General features: G+C 41.2%; 1 protein-coding gene across 2 annotated transcripts in view; it reads right to left on the reverse strand.

The window, feature by feature from the left end:
• LOC121862916 (solute carrier family 22 member 6-A-like) overlaps positions 1-13,936 on the reverse strand; it is a 94,163-nt gene that overhangs the window by 7,832 nt on the left and 72,395 nt on the right. For both annotated transcript variants that reach the window (XM_042361331.1, XM_042361329.1), the window contains exons 3-8: positions 13,420-13,534; positions 13,099-13,291; positions 12,708-12,811; positions 2,664-2,818; positions 1,736-1,904; positions 1,216-1,354 (exon numbers count right to left, since the gene is read on the reverse strand). In XM_042361331.1, the coding sequence (XP_042217265.1) occupies positions 1,216-1,354; positions 1,736-1,904; positions 2,664-2,818; positions 12,708-12,811; positions 13,099-13,291; positions 13,420-13,534 (875 nt within the window). The remainder of the gene's footprint in view (positions 1-1,215; positions 1,355-1,735; positions 1,905-2,663; positions 2,819-12,707; positions 12,812-13,098; positions 13,292-13,419; positions 13,535-13,936) is intronic.

Raw genomic sequence — 13,936 nt, forward strand, 5'->3', positions numbered from 1 at the left:
ACAGCCAATGGACCAGAATGTGATCAGCAACTTCAAGAAGTTGTACATGAAGAAAATGTTTAGGAGGTGTCATCAGGCAACTTCCATTGATCCTGAACTAACACTGAAACAGTTCTGGAAGACACAATTCAACGTCCTGGAGGCTGTAAAATTGATTGTGTCATCATGGCAAGAAGTCTCCAATAGAACCCTCAATTCTTCATGGAAAGCACTGTGGCCATCAGTAGTCCATGATTTTGAGGGATTTGAGGATGACACAGAGTTGGACCAGGAGATTGTGTCCATTGGTCAGTCATTGGGTCTTGAAGTGGAGGAGAAGGATGTGGAAGAGCTTGTGATGTCTCATGAGGAGGAACTTACTCCTAATGACTTGAAGGAACTGGATGAGATGTTACGGGTAGAGGCTGACAGTGGTGAGGAGGAAATTGAAAGTGATGACCATATGTCAGCTACACAGTTGAAAGATGTGATTTACCACTGGGAGAAGTTCAGGGAACTGGCTTCAAAGCACCCAGAAGTGGAAAAAACTGAACTAGCTTTGTGTCATGTTGAGGACTCAGTGGTCTCCTTCTTTAAACATAAGTTAATGGTGAGGAGGACAGATGCCCCACAGACCACAATTGACACTTTCTTCAGTAAAAGGCAGAGGGAACAAGATGCTAGCCCTCAGCCTTCCACTTCAAGAAGGAGAGAGGATGTTCATGGTGGAGAATCTGTCAGTCCAGAGGTTCCTGACATTTTCATGGAAGGTGACTCACCTTCCAAGAAGCAGTAAAATGCTTTCCTCCACCTCCACTTCCTTCTCTTCTCCCTTCTCCTCCTGCACCTCCCACTTCAAATGCACATCATCACCATCATCCAGGAGCCTTCTACATACACACCTCAAAGTAAGTAAATTTTTCCGCCATTTTTGTTGAAGTTAGGAAATTTTCGGTGAGCTGGAACCAATTACCCAAAAACCCATTGAAACAATGGTTTCGGTTAACGAACGTTTCGGTTAACGAACGACCTTCTGGAACGGATTGAGTTCGTTAACCGAGGGGCCACTGTACTAGTGTAGCACTAAATTTATGAACTTAGATATTGCATAAATTTTTTGCCAGAGCACTTGGTACTGAAATTGCAATGATTTATACAATACAGTACAATACAGTACTGTATATTGACCAGGAATAGGGTGATTGGTGAATGATTCAAAAGACAGGTCAAACTTACCTCTATTATTTTATTGATGATGGTCTCTAAATTATCTGAAAGTTTTACTTTGTTCTGCTTCACAGCTCTCTCTAGAATTTTTGTTGCCTCCTTTGCCCTCCCATTCTGCACCAACCAGCGGGGCGATTCATTCACAATGCTGTTGACAAGGCATCATAGGTCACTTCTAGACAGTGATTATCCAATATTCCTAAAAAAAATTTGAAACTTCTATATGTTAACAACTTGTGTACAGGGTCCCCTCTGAGCTGAATAAAATTGTCTGGCATTGGCCAAATAAATTATTAAAAGTGGCATCCCCATAGTGAAGGGGTTAAGAATAATTTATAGTTTAGGTTCTTAAATACAAATATATAAACCTGTCATGTAGCTATAAGATTATATTATGCACTACTGTATCACACTTTACAAGTTACTAGGACAAGACTTCATTTACAGTTGCAGTGCATCAGACAGCTATATGAAGACTACCAGAAATATTACATTTAATAAGTAAATTCATTGAATATACTGTACTTACAAAGATAATGGCAACAGTAAAGTCACTGGGGATGAACAGACTAACAAGAGGTATTGCCAAGTCCTAATGTAGTAGCTCACGCCTGCAAATGCTATAACACACACAGAGTACGGTAACCCTCCAAGCATCCCGACCAGACTGCGAATATTGGATGGTGTTGACTCGAGAACTGTAAGAGATAGAGACCAAGTGTAATAATTGTTAAGTGTTAACTATATTACATATATATAACAGTGGCATCTATGATTTATGTGATGTTGCTGATCTACGGTCTCATGTGGCATCAAGTACAGTACAGTAAACAAAGTTATTAATGCATTATTACAGTATTTATTACTTTTTTAAGGGCACGGTATACATGTACAGTAGTTATAAAACATATGTTAACATACTATAATAAGTGTAATATAATTGGAGATAAATACTGAAAATGTTCGTTCATTACAGTACAATACAGTATGACAAAAAAATTTAAATTCACTTATTAATGAACATTTCAATAAAGTACTTCAACTTGCTTAGACAGCCATAAATTTACAAGGATAAAAATCCCAAATTAGTTTTTTCAGGTATTTTCAATCATATAACAAATAAACACTAGCGTACCTAACAGTATTAGCTGCGTAGTATGTTATCCCTTCCTCTCCCCCCCACCTCCCCCCACAAAAAGAAAATAATGGAGAATGGAGAGGTGTTTGCCACCTTCTCTCCGACCCATACTGTACTCTATGCCCATGGATAACTGTACAACATTCCAAGTGAAATATGTATCGTGTCAATATATATCCCCAGCTGAAATCAAATGAATTATAATCTGCAAATACACTTTTCTTGGATTATATAATTGAAATTTGTACAGTACTGTACTGTACCATATTGTATCTGTAGAATAACTGTAGCATTTCTCTCCGTAATATGAAAGACTTACTCAAGCTCCACGTAGGTATAAGTACACCTATACAGCTACAGCCATTTAATAGTCTCATCAGTAGTATGAAAGGATAGGAGGGCACAAATACCATGCCCAACACTGCCAAGATGTTACCTAAGGCCCCAATCTGCACAGCTTTCTTGCGACCCCATCTGTTGAAATGTTGAAAGTTAAATTTGTGTGAAGAATAATATAATTGAGAAGAAAATGTAAATACTCTGTATAATATTCTGCACTTTGCTTTCCCACTGCTTTACATTAATTCTTACTAAGTGTGTTAACAACAGGTACAATAGATAACCGTGAAACTTAATATTTGTCACCAGTTAATGTGACTCACAACAACGAGTAGCCACTACACTATAAAGCAAATGATGGGATCTGATTGACTGATTGGTATATTAATTAGACATGAAAAAAGCAGTTCACAATAAATAAGAAAAAGGCCTAGGAGAAATTAGATCATGTCCATTTACTGTATAGTTGTCTTTTTAAAATTATTTGAATTTCACCATGTTTTATATCCTGTTCCCTGATAACTGGAAATGTCAAGCCAACAACATTTGCAGCATACTGTATCCCCTTTATCAGAGATTCCCCACATCTTTATGGTAATGTGACCAGTACAGTATATCATTAAAATTTAAAAATACTGTTTATGTACTATCTCAAGAAAAACTATAGGTTCTTATCTTGGTAATGTCCATAATGAATTTCATTCATATTCTAATTTCTCGGTCAGTGACGTCAGTCTTGCCATGTTTGTTGTGACCGCTGCCTACCCAAGCAGGAGGCGACAATTAAAAATGGAAATTTCTTGCCAATATCATCAGTTATTAAGATGTGCGGAAAAAAACGTACTCTGTCATACAAATCGACTGTTGAAACTAAGCTAATGATACCCAGTCCCCCAGATGTGAAGGCAGCAAGGAAAGAACACCCAGTGAGGTGATGGTCACGTGAACGAGAAGATACTCGAAGGATTATTATAATCAACCAGGTATGTACTTACTTAATATACATATACAATAAATGTGATTTACTATAACTTAAAAGTCCTGTGTGTCGACTAACGGGGGAATACATCACAAGTTGTTAGTAGCTATTAATTGTCTTAGAGAAAACAGTACCAATTTAGCAGTAGACCATTACATGTTCTTAATAACGGTAGTAATCATTGACGACATACTCGTCGCCGATTTTTCATAGAAAATGGACTTTAAAATGCTACAATTTCACTGTGTTTTGCAGTGGACAGTCGTAGTTTGGGCAAATGTTTTAAAATGGGGTTATTTCTAAATAAAACCAAACCTAACCTAACCTTAGTTGAATAGAAACACAATTGGCTGAAGCATCATTAAAAGACTGCACCAACCTAACCAAAGAAACCTACTTAACCTCCTAGTAGTGGAGGTCAAATACAAAAAATCTAATACTATAGGATACCCCACTTAATGTAAAAAAAAATTATCCGTTTAAAAAAAAAAACTTCGATCAGTCATCCAGACTCATCCTACAGGTTTAAAGGTAAAAAACTAAGTTAAAGTTCATCTTAATGCATGAAAAACTATTTACTTTTACAGTTCAGAGTTTTACAGAATGGATTTAAATACATTTGGAGAGATGGGCAGTGGCAACCTGGCTCCCCTGGACCCATATAATGCATGGTCTGAACACATTATAATCAGAGACACGGGGCCCAACCATAAACAGAAGCAGTAATCAGTTATACTGAACAGTGGCAACTTGGCTCCCTTATAATCAGGATTTGAAATGTTTACAGCTCTGTAAGAAAGCTTATTTTCACTACTTTCACCAGTGTATAATAGTTCACACCCATGTATATACTGAACAACCACGGGGACATAACACATCCCTGTCTAACACCCACATTTATTTAAATGTTTCACTTTATTTCCCATTTACTGTTGTCCTACTGTTTTTATACAAAGCTATTACAGTCGTTCGTTAACCGAAACCATTGTTTCAATGGGTTTTTGTGTAATTGGTTCCAGCTCACCGAAAATTTCCTAAATTCAACAAAAATGGTAGAAAAGTTCACTTACTTTGAGGTGTGTATGTAGAAGGCTCCTGGACGATGATGATGATGATGTGCATTTGAAGTGGGAGGTGGAGGAGGAGAAGAGAAGGAAGTGGAGGTGGAGGAGAAGCATTTTACTGCTTCTTGGAAGGTGAGTCACCTTCCATGAAAATGTCAGGAACCTCTGGACTGACAGATTCTCCACCATGAACATCCTCTCTCCTTGAAGTGGAAGGCTGAGGGATAGCATCTTGTTCCCTCTGCCTTTTACTGAAGAAAGTGTCAATTGTGGTCTGTGGGGCACCTGTCCTCCTCGGGCGAGCGGGCGGGTCGTGTTGCGTCTCTGTAACAAAAGCGTGTTCGGCATTCGGGCCTTCGATGTAGAGCGGCAGAAATTGGACAGTGATTACATAAGTTCGTCAAGATCGTCTTAGTGAGGTGAAAGTGTAAATCGATGTCGGACTTTTCATGCTAGACACGATTGTATTTTTGAAAACTCAATTTCCACCGAGTTGGAGGTACAGCCAGGGTCACAGGCCTATAACCACACAATCACTGCCACATGACAAAGCTTTTATTTTATTTTAGTTTTTAGGGTGTTGTGGTCACGGCTGTGATAAAGGCCAACCAGGGAGTGTAGTACTGTGCCTTCAGTTAAATCAGTTCATAGTTGTCATCAGTGAATGCAGAAGAGACTAAAATAACTTAAAGTGAATACATATTGGCAATCGAGCTGGTAAGGACAACTGCCAGCCTATACGTGTCATAGGTGCCACAGAGACTTTAAATTTTATTTTGTTTGTGTGCTTTCTCAAGGACTGAATCTGTGTTTATAATACACCACTCACAGGGAGATACAGTGTACACAGTGATAGTTCATAGTGTCATCAGTGACCGCGGAAGTTGTAAATAACTTAAAGTGAGCGCTCACTAGCAAGCAAGCTGGAAAGGCACCTTGCCAGCTGAAACCAAGTCGTGTCATAGGTGCCACAGAGACTTTAAATTTTATGTTGATTGTGTGCTTTCTCAAGGACTGAAACTGTGCCTACATTACACCATTGACAGGGAGATACAGTGTACGCAGTTGCAGACGACAACTCTATAGGCAACAGAGAGTAGCTAAGTACTTTTTCTCTCTTTATTTTCTTTGAAATAGGTGTAGATTTATACACAGTCTGCACCCCCCCCCCCACAACAACAACAACCATGAGTTTGATATGTGATTACTGCAGGGAGACGTCGGATATGGAGGATGCAGGCCTAACTAATGCAACGTTTAGGAAGTTACTAACTGCCGTAAAGCTTGATGGCTGTTGCTGGTATTGCCCTGGCTGCATAGTCAAGGTGAATGAAGCGATTGCAATCCATAAGGGAACGAGTTCTCTAGGGACGAAAATAGATGAAGCAGGAGCCCTGCTGGTTGACAAACTGGAGCAAGTTGAGAAAGAGATCCTTGCTAAGACTGAGGAAGTAGCTAATAGAATGGAGGTGGTTGCTAAGAGGAGTTATGCTGACGTATTAGGAGGGCCACGTGGGGGGGCGGAGAGTAATGCAGAATCAGTACAGGTTCTACAGCAGATTGGGACTCTGAAAAAGTGTGTCGAAGAAATGAAAATTAACGCACCGACTGTTAGGGGAGAGGAGGAACACCAGGAATGGCTCCAGCGCAGGAACAATGTAATAGTTTTTGGAGTCCCAGAGAGCCAGGCAGAGGGAACTGTGAGTAAGGAAACACACGACAAGGTGCTGTTTCAAAATATTTGCACAGAGGTTCTGAAGATTCCAGCAACCCCTCAGGATGTGAGGAGACTGGGACAAAAGCAGGGGGCTAAGCCTCGCCCCCTCAGGATCACACTTGGGAGTGAGGAGGAGAAATGGCAAGTTATCCGGCAGGCAAAAAACTTAGCAAGGAGCGAGGCATTTCGGGATGTATTTATTCACCCAGACCGCACGGTAATGCAGAGGGAACAGCACAAGAAACTCCTGCTGGACTTGAAGCAGAAGAGGGAGGAGTCGAGGAGGAACGGGGACAGGTGCACATGGGTTATACTCAGGGGGAGGGTAGTGGAAACAAGTGTGCCGACACAGGGCCAGGGGGCAGCAGTGCACCCTCCACCCACTCAACCCCCCACCCGGGAGGCGGCACCAGCTCAGCCTACCGGACAGGAGGGAACGAGCGCCGTGTAAACAATGACATTTTTAACCACACCCTGCAAAATACAGTGTACTTAGCAAATGCTGCAGCTTCTGAGAATGTGGGTGGAGCGGGTTTATTACTAAGAGCAGAGACGTTACCGAGAACAAATTCTGGCTTGAATGTCATGTACACTAATACTGACACGTTCCTTGATAAGAGGGAGGAGTTTGAAACACTACTAAGAGTACACCAACCAGATATTGTAGGAGTTGTAGAACTGTTGTACAAGAACAGGAGAATCGACCCAGAGGAATGTGAGTTCAGTATTGCTGGATATGACTCATTTACGAACCTAACTCAAGAATCCTGCAGGAGGGGTGTGGTTATCTACGCTAGGCAAGACCTTAGAGCCAGCCAGGCGAGGGTACAGGGAGAGGATGTTTTTGAAGAGTCCAAGTGGTGTAAAATTAAATTAAAGGGAGGGGACTTACTTATCGTCGGGTGTATCTACAGATCCCCGAACTGTGGCCCACTAAATCAAAGGAACTTAAGAACCTTAATAAACAATGCGGCGATGCTCAACCCCAGCCACCTCCTTATCATGGGGGACTTTAACTATGGCGACATCGACTGGAGAAACGAGTCAACCCCGAATGACTTGAATAATCCTGCTACTCTTTTTGTAGAAACTCTGAGAGATAATTTTCTGTTCCAACATGTGAGAGACCCGACACATTACAGAGGGGAGCAAACACCCAAGCCACTTGACCTCATCATAACAAACGAGGAGGGTATGGTGGCCAAACTGGAACACCTTGCCCCAGTTGGCACCAGTCACCATACAGTGTTGTCATTCAGATTTAACTGTTACCTAGTTCAAGATAAGGCCAGGCCAAGGTGCAAATATTACAAGGGAAATTACAATGGGATGAGGGAAGAGATGAGGGGTATCAACTGGCCTGACTTATTAAGGTACAAGAACGCAGACACTACGCTGAATATCATAACTAGTAAAATGACCCATTTGATCGATAAATATATACCCAAGACCAAACCCAGTGCTTCTAGGAATACGAGGGGATCCCTACACATGAACCATGCGGCGGTCGACAAAATTAAGAAGAAAACCCAGAAATTCAAGACGTGGGTTGGGTCAAACGATGAGCAAGACAGGAGGATGTATGCAAGAGCCAGAAACCAAGCAAAGATAGAGTGTAGGAGGGCTGAAAAGGAGTTCCAAAGGCTGGTTGCACGCGAGGTCAAGTCAAACCCAAAGGCGTTTTACCGCTATGCAAAGTCGAAATTGAAAACGCGAGTAGGAGTATCAGACCTGAGGCTTGAAGATGGTAGTTACGCAGATTCTGACCAGGATAAAGCTGAGGCATTGAACAGCTTCTTTTCCTCAGTGTTCACAAGAGAGGATGCAACTAACCTTCCTGCGTTTGAGGACAGACGGTTCGACACAGCACTGACCCACATTGTGTTCACAGAAGAGGGTATTAGAAATAAACTGTCCAGGCTAAAGGTCCATAAGAGTCCTGGACCTGACATGGTGCATCCTAGAGTGCTAAGGGAGCTGTGCAACGAGCTTGCAGAGCCCCTGAAGATTCTGTTTTGTAAATGCCTGGATGAACAAATGGTCCCCAGTGAATGGAAAGTGGCTTATGTGAGTCCTATCTTCAAGAAGGGCGATAGGCACTCCACGAACAACTATAGACCGGTGAGCCTGACCAGCATAATATGTAAAGTACTTGAGAGTATTATCAGAGATGCAGCGATGGAACATCTACTACGAAACAACCTTGTAAAAGATTGCCAACACGGTTTTATGCCGGGGCGCTCTTGCTTGACACAATTGCTCAAGGTATTGGATATTTGGACCCATATTCTAGAACGGGGTGGTAATATCGACAATATTTACCTAGATTTTGCCAAGGCTTTCGACAGTGTACCCCACGAAAGGCTGAAAATCAAACTGGAAGGGTACGGAATTCGGGGAAATGTCCTAGCGTGGATAGAAGACTTTCTACATGACCGCAAGCAATGTGTGGTGATTAATGGCACGAAATCGTCATCTGTACCTGTAACAAGTGGGGTACCGCAGGGTAGTGTATTGGGCCCGCTGTTGTTTGTTTGTTTCATAAATGATATGCCTGACGTTGTACACTCCTCCATACAAATGTTTGCCGATGACGCCAAGTTATTTCGGGAAATTAAGAACCAAGCGGACTGTGAAGAGCTGCAGAAGGACCTCTGTGAGCTCCAGGAATGGTCGAAGGAATGGCTGCTGAGATTCAATGTCACGAAGTGTAAGAAGATGCACCTGGGGCGTACCAACGGTAAGGAGGCGTACCATATGTCCCAACGGGATGAAGAAAATGTACTAGTTGAGACTGTGTGTGAGAAGGACCTAGGTGTGTATGTTGACAATGAGCTGAAGTTCTCGGGCCATTGTGAGAAGAAGGTAAATCAGGCAAATAAATTATTGGGTCTTATAAGAAGGTCGTTCAGATATCTAGACGGTCCGTCCCTCGTGACGATCTTCAGGAGTGAAGTGCTTCCCCATCTGGAGTACTGTCACCCCATCTGGTCCCCGAGATATGCTAGGGACTGTCAGTTGGTTGAAAATGTTCAAAGGAGGGCCACCAAACTGGTGCCTGCACTTCGGCATCTCAGCTACCCTGAGAGATTGGAGCGCCTGAACTTGCCTAGCTTATACTACAGACGGGCAAGGGGGGACCTAGTTGAGGTTTATAAGCATCTCAGGGGGCACTACTCAGTTGAGTGTCCTTACTTGGAGCTGGCGGACGCTCGCCCCACAAGGGGTCACAGCTCAAGATTGAAGAAGCCGCAAGTCCAGAAAACCGTGAGGGCAAACTTTTTCGGAGTGAGGGTTGTAAACTCTTGGAACAATCTACCAGAGAGTGTTGTGACGGCACCGAGTGTGAGCTCTTTCAAGAGAAGACTTGACCAACACTGGAGCGGGTTCAGGTACATTCAGGAGCCGGTGCATGCCCAGTATTTGCCAACAGTGCGTGACAGAGACGTGACCGATCGCCCGGGCGGCTAGCGAGCCGACCTTTTGGTGAAGAATATAAAGGAAAAGAGACGTGACCGATCGCCCAAGCGGCTAACAAGCCGATCAGTGGCGAAGAGGATAAAAGTAAAAAAAAGTATGTTTAAAGAAGGAGACCACTGAGTCCTCAACATGACACAAAGTTAGTTCAGTTTTTTCCACTTCTGGGTGCTTTGAAGCCAGTTCCCTGAACTTCTCCCAGTAGTAAATCACATCTTTCAACTGTTTAGCTGACATATGGTCATCACTTTCAATTTCCTCCTCACCACTGTCAGCCTCTACCTGTAACATCTCATCCAGTTGCTTCAAGTCATCAGGAGTAAGTTCCTCCTCATGAGACATCACAAGCTCTTCCACATCCTCCTCCTCCACTTCAAGGCCCAATGACTGACCAATGGACACAATCTCCTTGTCCAACTCTGTTTCTTCCTCAAATCCCTCAAAATCATGGACTACTGATGGCCACAGTGCTTTCCATGAAGAATTGAGGGATCTACTGGAGACTTCTTGCCATGATGACACAATCAATTTTACAGCCTCCAGGACGTTGAATTGTGTCTTCCAGAACTGTTTCAGTGTTAGTTCAGGATCATTGGAAGTTGCCTGATGACACCTAAACATTTTCTTCATGTACAACTTCTTGAAGTTGCTGATTACATTCTGGTCCATTGGCTGTATGATTGTGTAGTGTTTGGAGGCAAAAACAACACTTTCACAAAGTCAAATTGATACTCCAAATTGCTGGCAAGGTCAGGGTCATGACCAGGAGCATTATCCACGAGGAGAAGAACCTTTAAAGGGAGTTTATTGGTGGTTAGGTAGCTCTTGACAGAAGGGCAAAACACATCAACAGCCCATTCATTAAAGAGCTGTCTTGTCACCCATGCCTTACGGTTGGACTTCCAATAAACTCCAAGCTTTGTTCTTACCACTTTCTGCTGCTTGAACACCCTGGGGTTTTCTGAGTGGTAGACAAGCATAGGCTTCAGTCAGAAATCCCCTGAAGCATTGGCACCAAGCAATAGAGTGAGACGGTCTTTCATGGGTTTATGCCCAGGTAAAGAAGCTTCATCTTTGGTGATGAATGTTCTTTTGGGGATCTTTTTCCAGAACAGCCCAGTTTCGTCCACATTGAACACTTGCTGTGGAAAATAATTTTCTTCTTCCATCAGTTTTTTTAAATTCAACTAAAAACTTTGCTGCCCCTTCTTTATCAGCACTAGCAGCTTCACCATGCCTAACAACACTTAAAATGTCACTTCTTTTCTTAAATTTTTCGAACCAGCCTTTGCTGGTCCGAAAATCTTCAAATTCTGTGCCTGAAGAACTAGGTTGATCTGCCTTTAAATGTTCATAAATCTCCCTGGCTGCAATTAGGGATCTACTTTTAAACACTTGTAGATTTGTCTCTCACTTTCACTTCTTTAAATTTGTCTTTCTGTGCAAGAATTGTCGACACAGTTGATGCCGACATGCTATATTCTTTGCTAAGCACATTTGATTTAATGCCTTGTTCATGTTTTTTTATGATTTCCTGCTTGGTTTGGATTGAAATAGATTTTCTTGATCTTTTAGGCCCCATGCTGGATTCAAACAATGTCAACACGTGTTTTTCAAAGTTAAACTAGCTGTAAATAAAGAATATTTTCTTTAAAATAACACTGCGCTATATATTGTCAATATGTAAAATAAATTTCAAAATGACCAATAATTTGCTTGGAAACACAGAAAAAAGCGTTTAATTGAAGAGAGTCTCAAGCAAGATGTTACCTCCAGTGAAAACAGAGAGAGACTAACTCCTGTTTGCTGTGTTAAGAGGCTGGATGCCGTGCATTAAACTAGTCACTTTACCTTCAATTATGTTCAATAATTGTTAAAATGACTAAAAAATTGAATATTAAACTTTTAAAATTATTGAATAGTATAAACTTCTTGATATTTATTAAAATAGTAAGGAAATTAAGCCCTAGAACCGATTAATGTATTGGCGGACTGATACTAAAGCTGGTTGCCCGGTCAGTGCAAGCGAAAACATGTTGAGGTCGGTTCGTAAGAAGTTCGTTAACTGAATTTTTGTTCGTTAACCGAATTGAAGATCCTTATGGAAGGCAGTTTGTTAACCGAAATTTCGTTAACCGAGGGATCACTGTACTGCATTTAATAGCCTTCCTCCCACCCCATACACTTGTAATACCCCCCACAATGCTTTTCTGTTCACCCTATCATAAACCTTTTCCAAATCTACTATAAATCATTAAAACCATCTGTAAGTAATTAAAATCACCAAAAACTTTTTACAAACAACAAAAATGGCATAGAGTAAATGTTTTTGTTTTTGTTTTAAACCATTTGGTTTAAACCATTGGTTTAAATCGACCAACCTGGGTTTTGAATACTCTGTACAAATGTATTAAATTATTGTAATGCTCATTAATTAGCACTAATGAGTTGAATTAAAAAATGTTGAACCCAAATCCATGAACAGCATGTAAGAGAGGATCTTCTTATGAATTTTGAACAAAATGCCTTTTCTCTGGAAATTGAAAACTAACGTGTTTAAAGCAAAAAGAGAGTATATTACTGAGAAAATGAATGTAAGGGTGATTTAAAATTTTAAGGCCCAATGTATTTAATGTTTTAACAGGGTTGACAAACACCATTTTTTTTTTTACCAAATCAGCTAAATGCCCAGAAATCAATGTAAATATCACCTATGAAGACAGACTAAAGCATTTCATACATGTGAGGAACAATTGCATGAGATAAAGAGAGTTGTCAGTACTTCACCTGTCTCCAATGTGGCCACCGATAAAACTGCCCAATATTCCTCCAATATTGAACACCATCTGGTAATAAGGCTGTAAAGACATTCTCTCACACACCAGGTCATACTGAGGGAGGAAACACAAATTATGGTCTTCATATGCTGAATTACTAAATCATAATGATACATATTTAACCAGAGATGTATCTTAATTTTAATTGTTGATGGCTAGTGTATTAACTTGTTTAGATTAAAAGCATTAAGTAATGCATTTCATCAACAGTTCAACACTTTTCCCTCGCCCTAAACAAACTGTTAACGTTATGGGCTAGACCTGTATCACGGATAATGTTGATGACCTTTACAACGTATTCATTAAGTTACGACTGTAGTGCATCACTGATGGTGACAAACCTCAGAAATAACGGTTGAGGTAAAGATGGAGCTGTCATATTTAATAAAGGGGCAGGAAGGCAGGTTGGTTCTACGGCGGGTTGAGCTGTTAGAGTTGGTGGTGGCCTCCAGTGTAGCAACAGTGACTGGGATGGTGTGGTTCAGGCAGATACTGTTGTAGTAATCACTGCTGTTGCTGGATGAACTGTTGACCCTGATACACAAAAAGAAATCAACAATTTGTTCAAGAAAAATCAGACAAGTGAATTATGTGCCAAATTTCCTTCAGTTTTAAGAAGTACTAAGTGTAATATTTGCAATGAATAAAATATTAGGGATTACCTTTCAAATGATGGTTGAAACCCATCATCAGACGTAGCATCAGCGAAGCAGCGGAAAGACACGGGAGCACTGATTAGAGGTGAGCCAACCATGTGAATTGGCAACACCATCGTCACTGTTGAAGACAAGACACATTGATAGTTAAGACTAACTTATTGATATCAAAATGCCACTCTTCAGTACTATATGGGACCCCACATAGGAGTTCTTCACTATACAGTCATCCCTTGGTTATAGCGCACATGGTTATTGCGATTTTCGTTATCACGCCTCCATCAAAATCTGCACACCTGCTGTTATAGCGCATTTTTCAGGGCGAGAATCTGGTTATCACGCATTTGCCTCCATCTATTGAGGATAAAATCTTTCACCTACAAATTGACAATAACACATTTGCTGTAATCAGACATATGTAGTTGCCTCAACAATTGCAACTCCAGTTGCAATTGGGGTTGCAATTTCAAATTCTGTGTCATTACTAAGGAATAACGAAGTCTTTGGTGCACTCTAAGATTGA

This window comes from Homarus americanus, unplaced genomic scaffold (assembly GCF_018991925.1).
Source record: "Homarus americanus isolate GMGI-L3 unplaced genomic scaffold, GMGI_Hamer_2.0 scaffold24922, whole genome shotgun sequence".
Lineage (NCBI taxonomy): Eukaryota > Metazoa > Arthropoda > Malacostraca > Decapoda > Nephropidae > Homarus > Homarus americanus.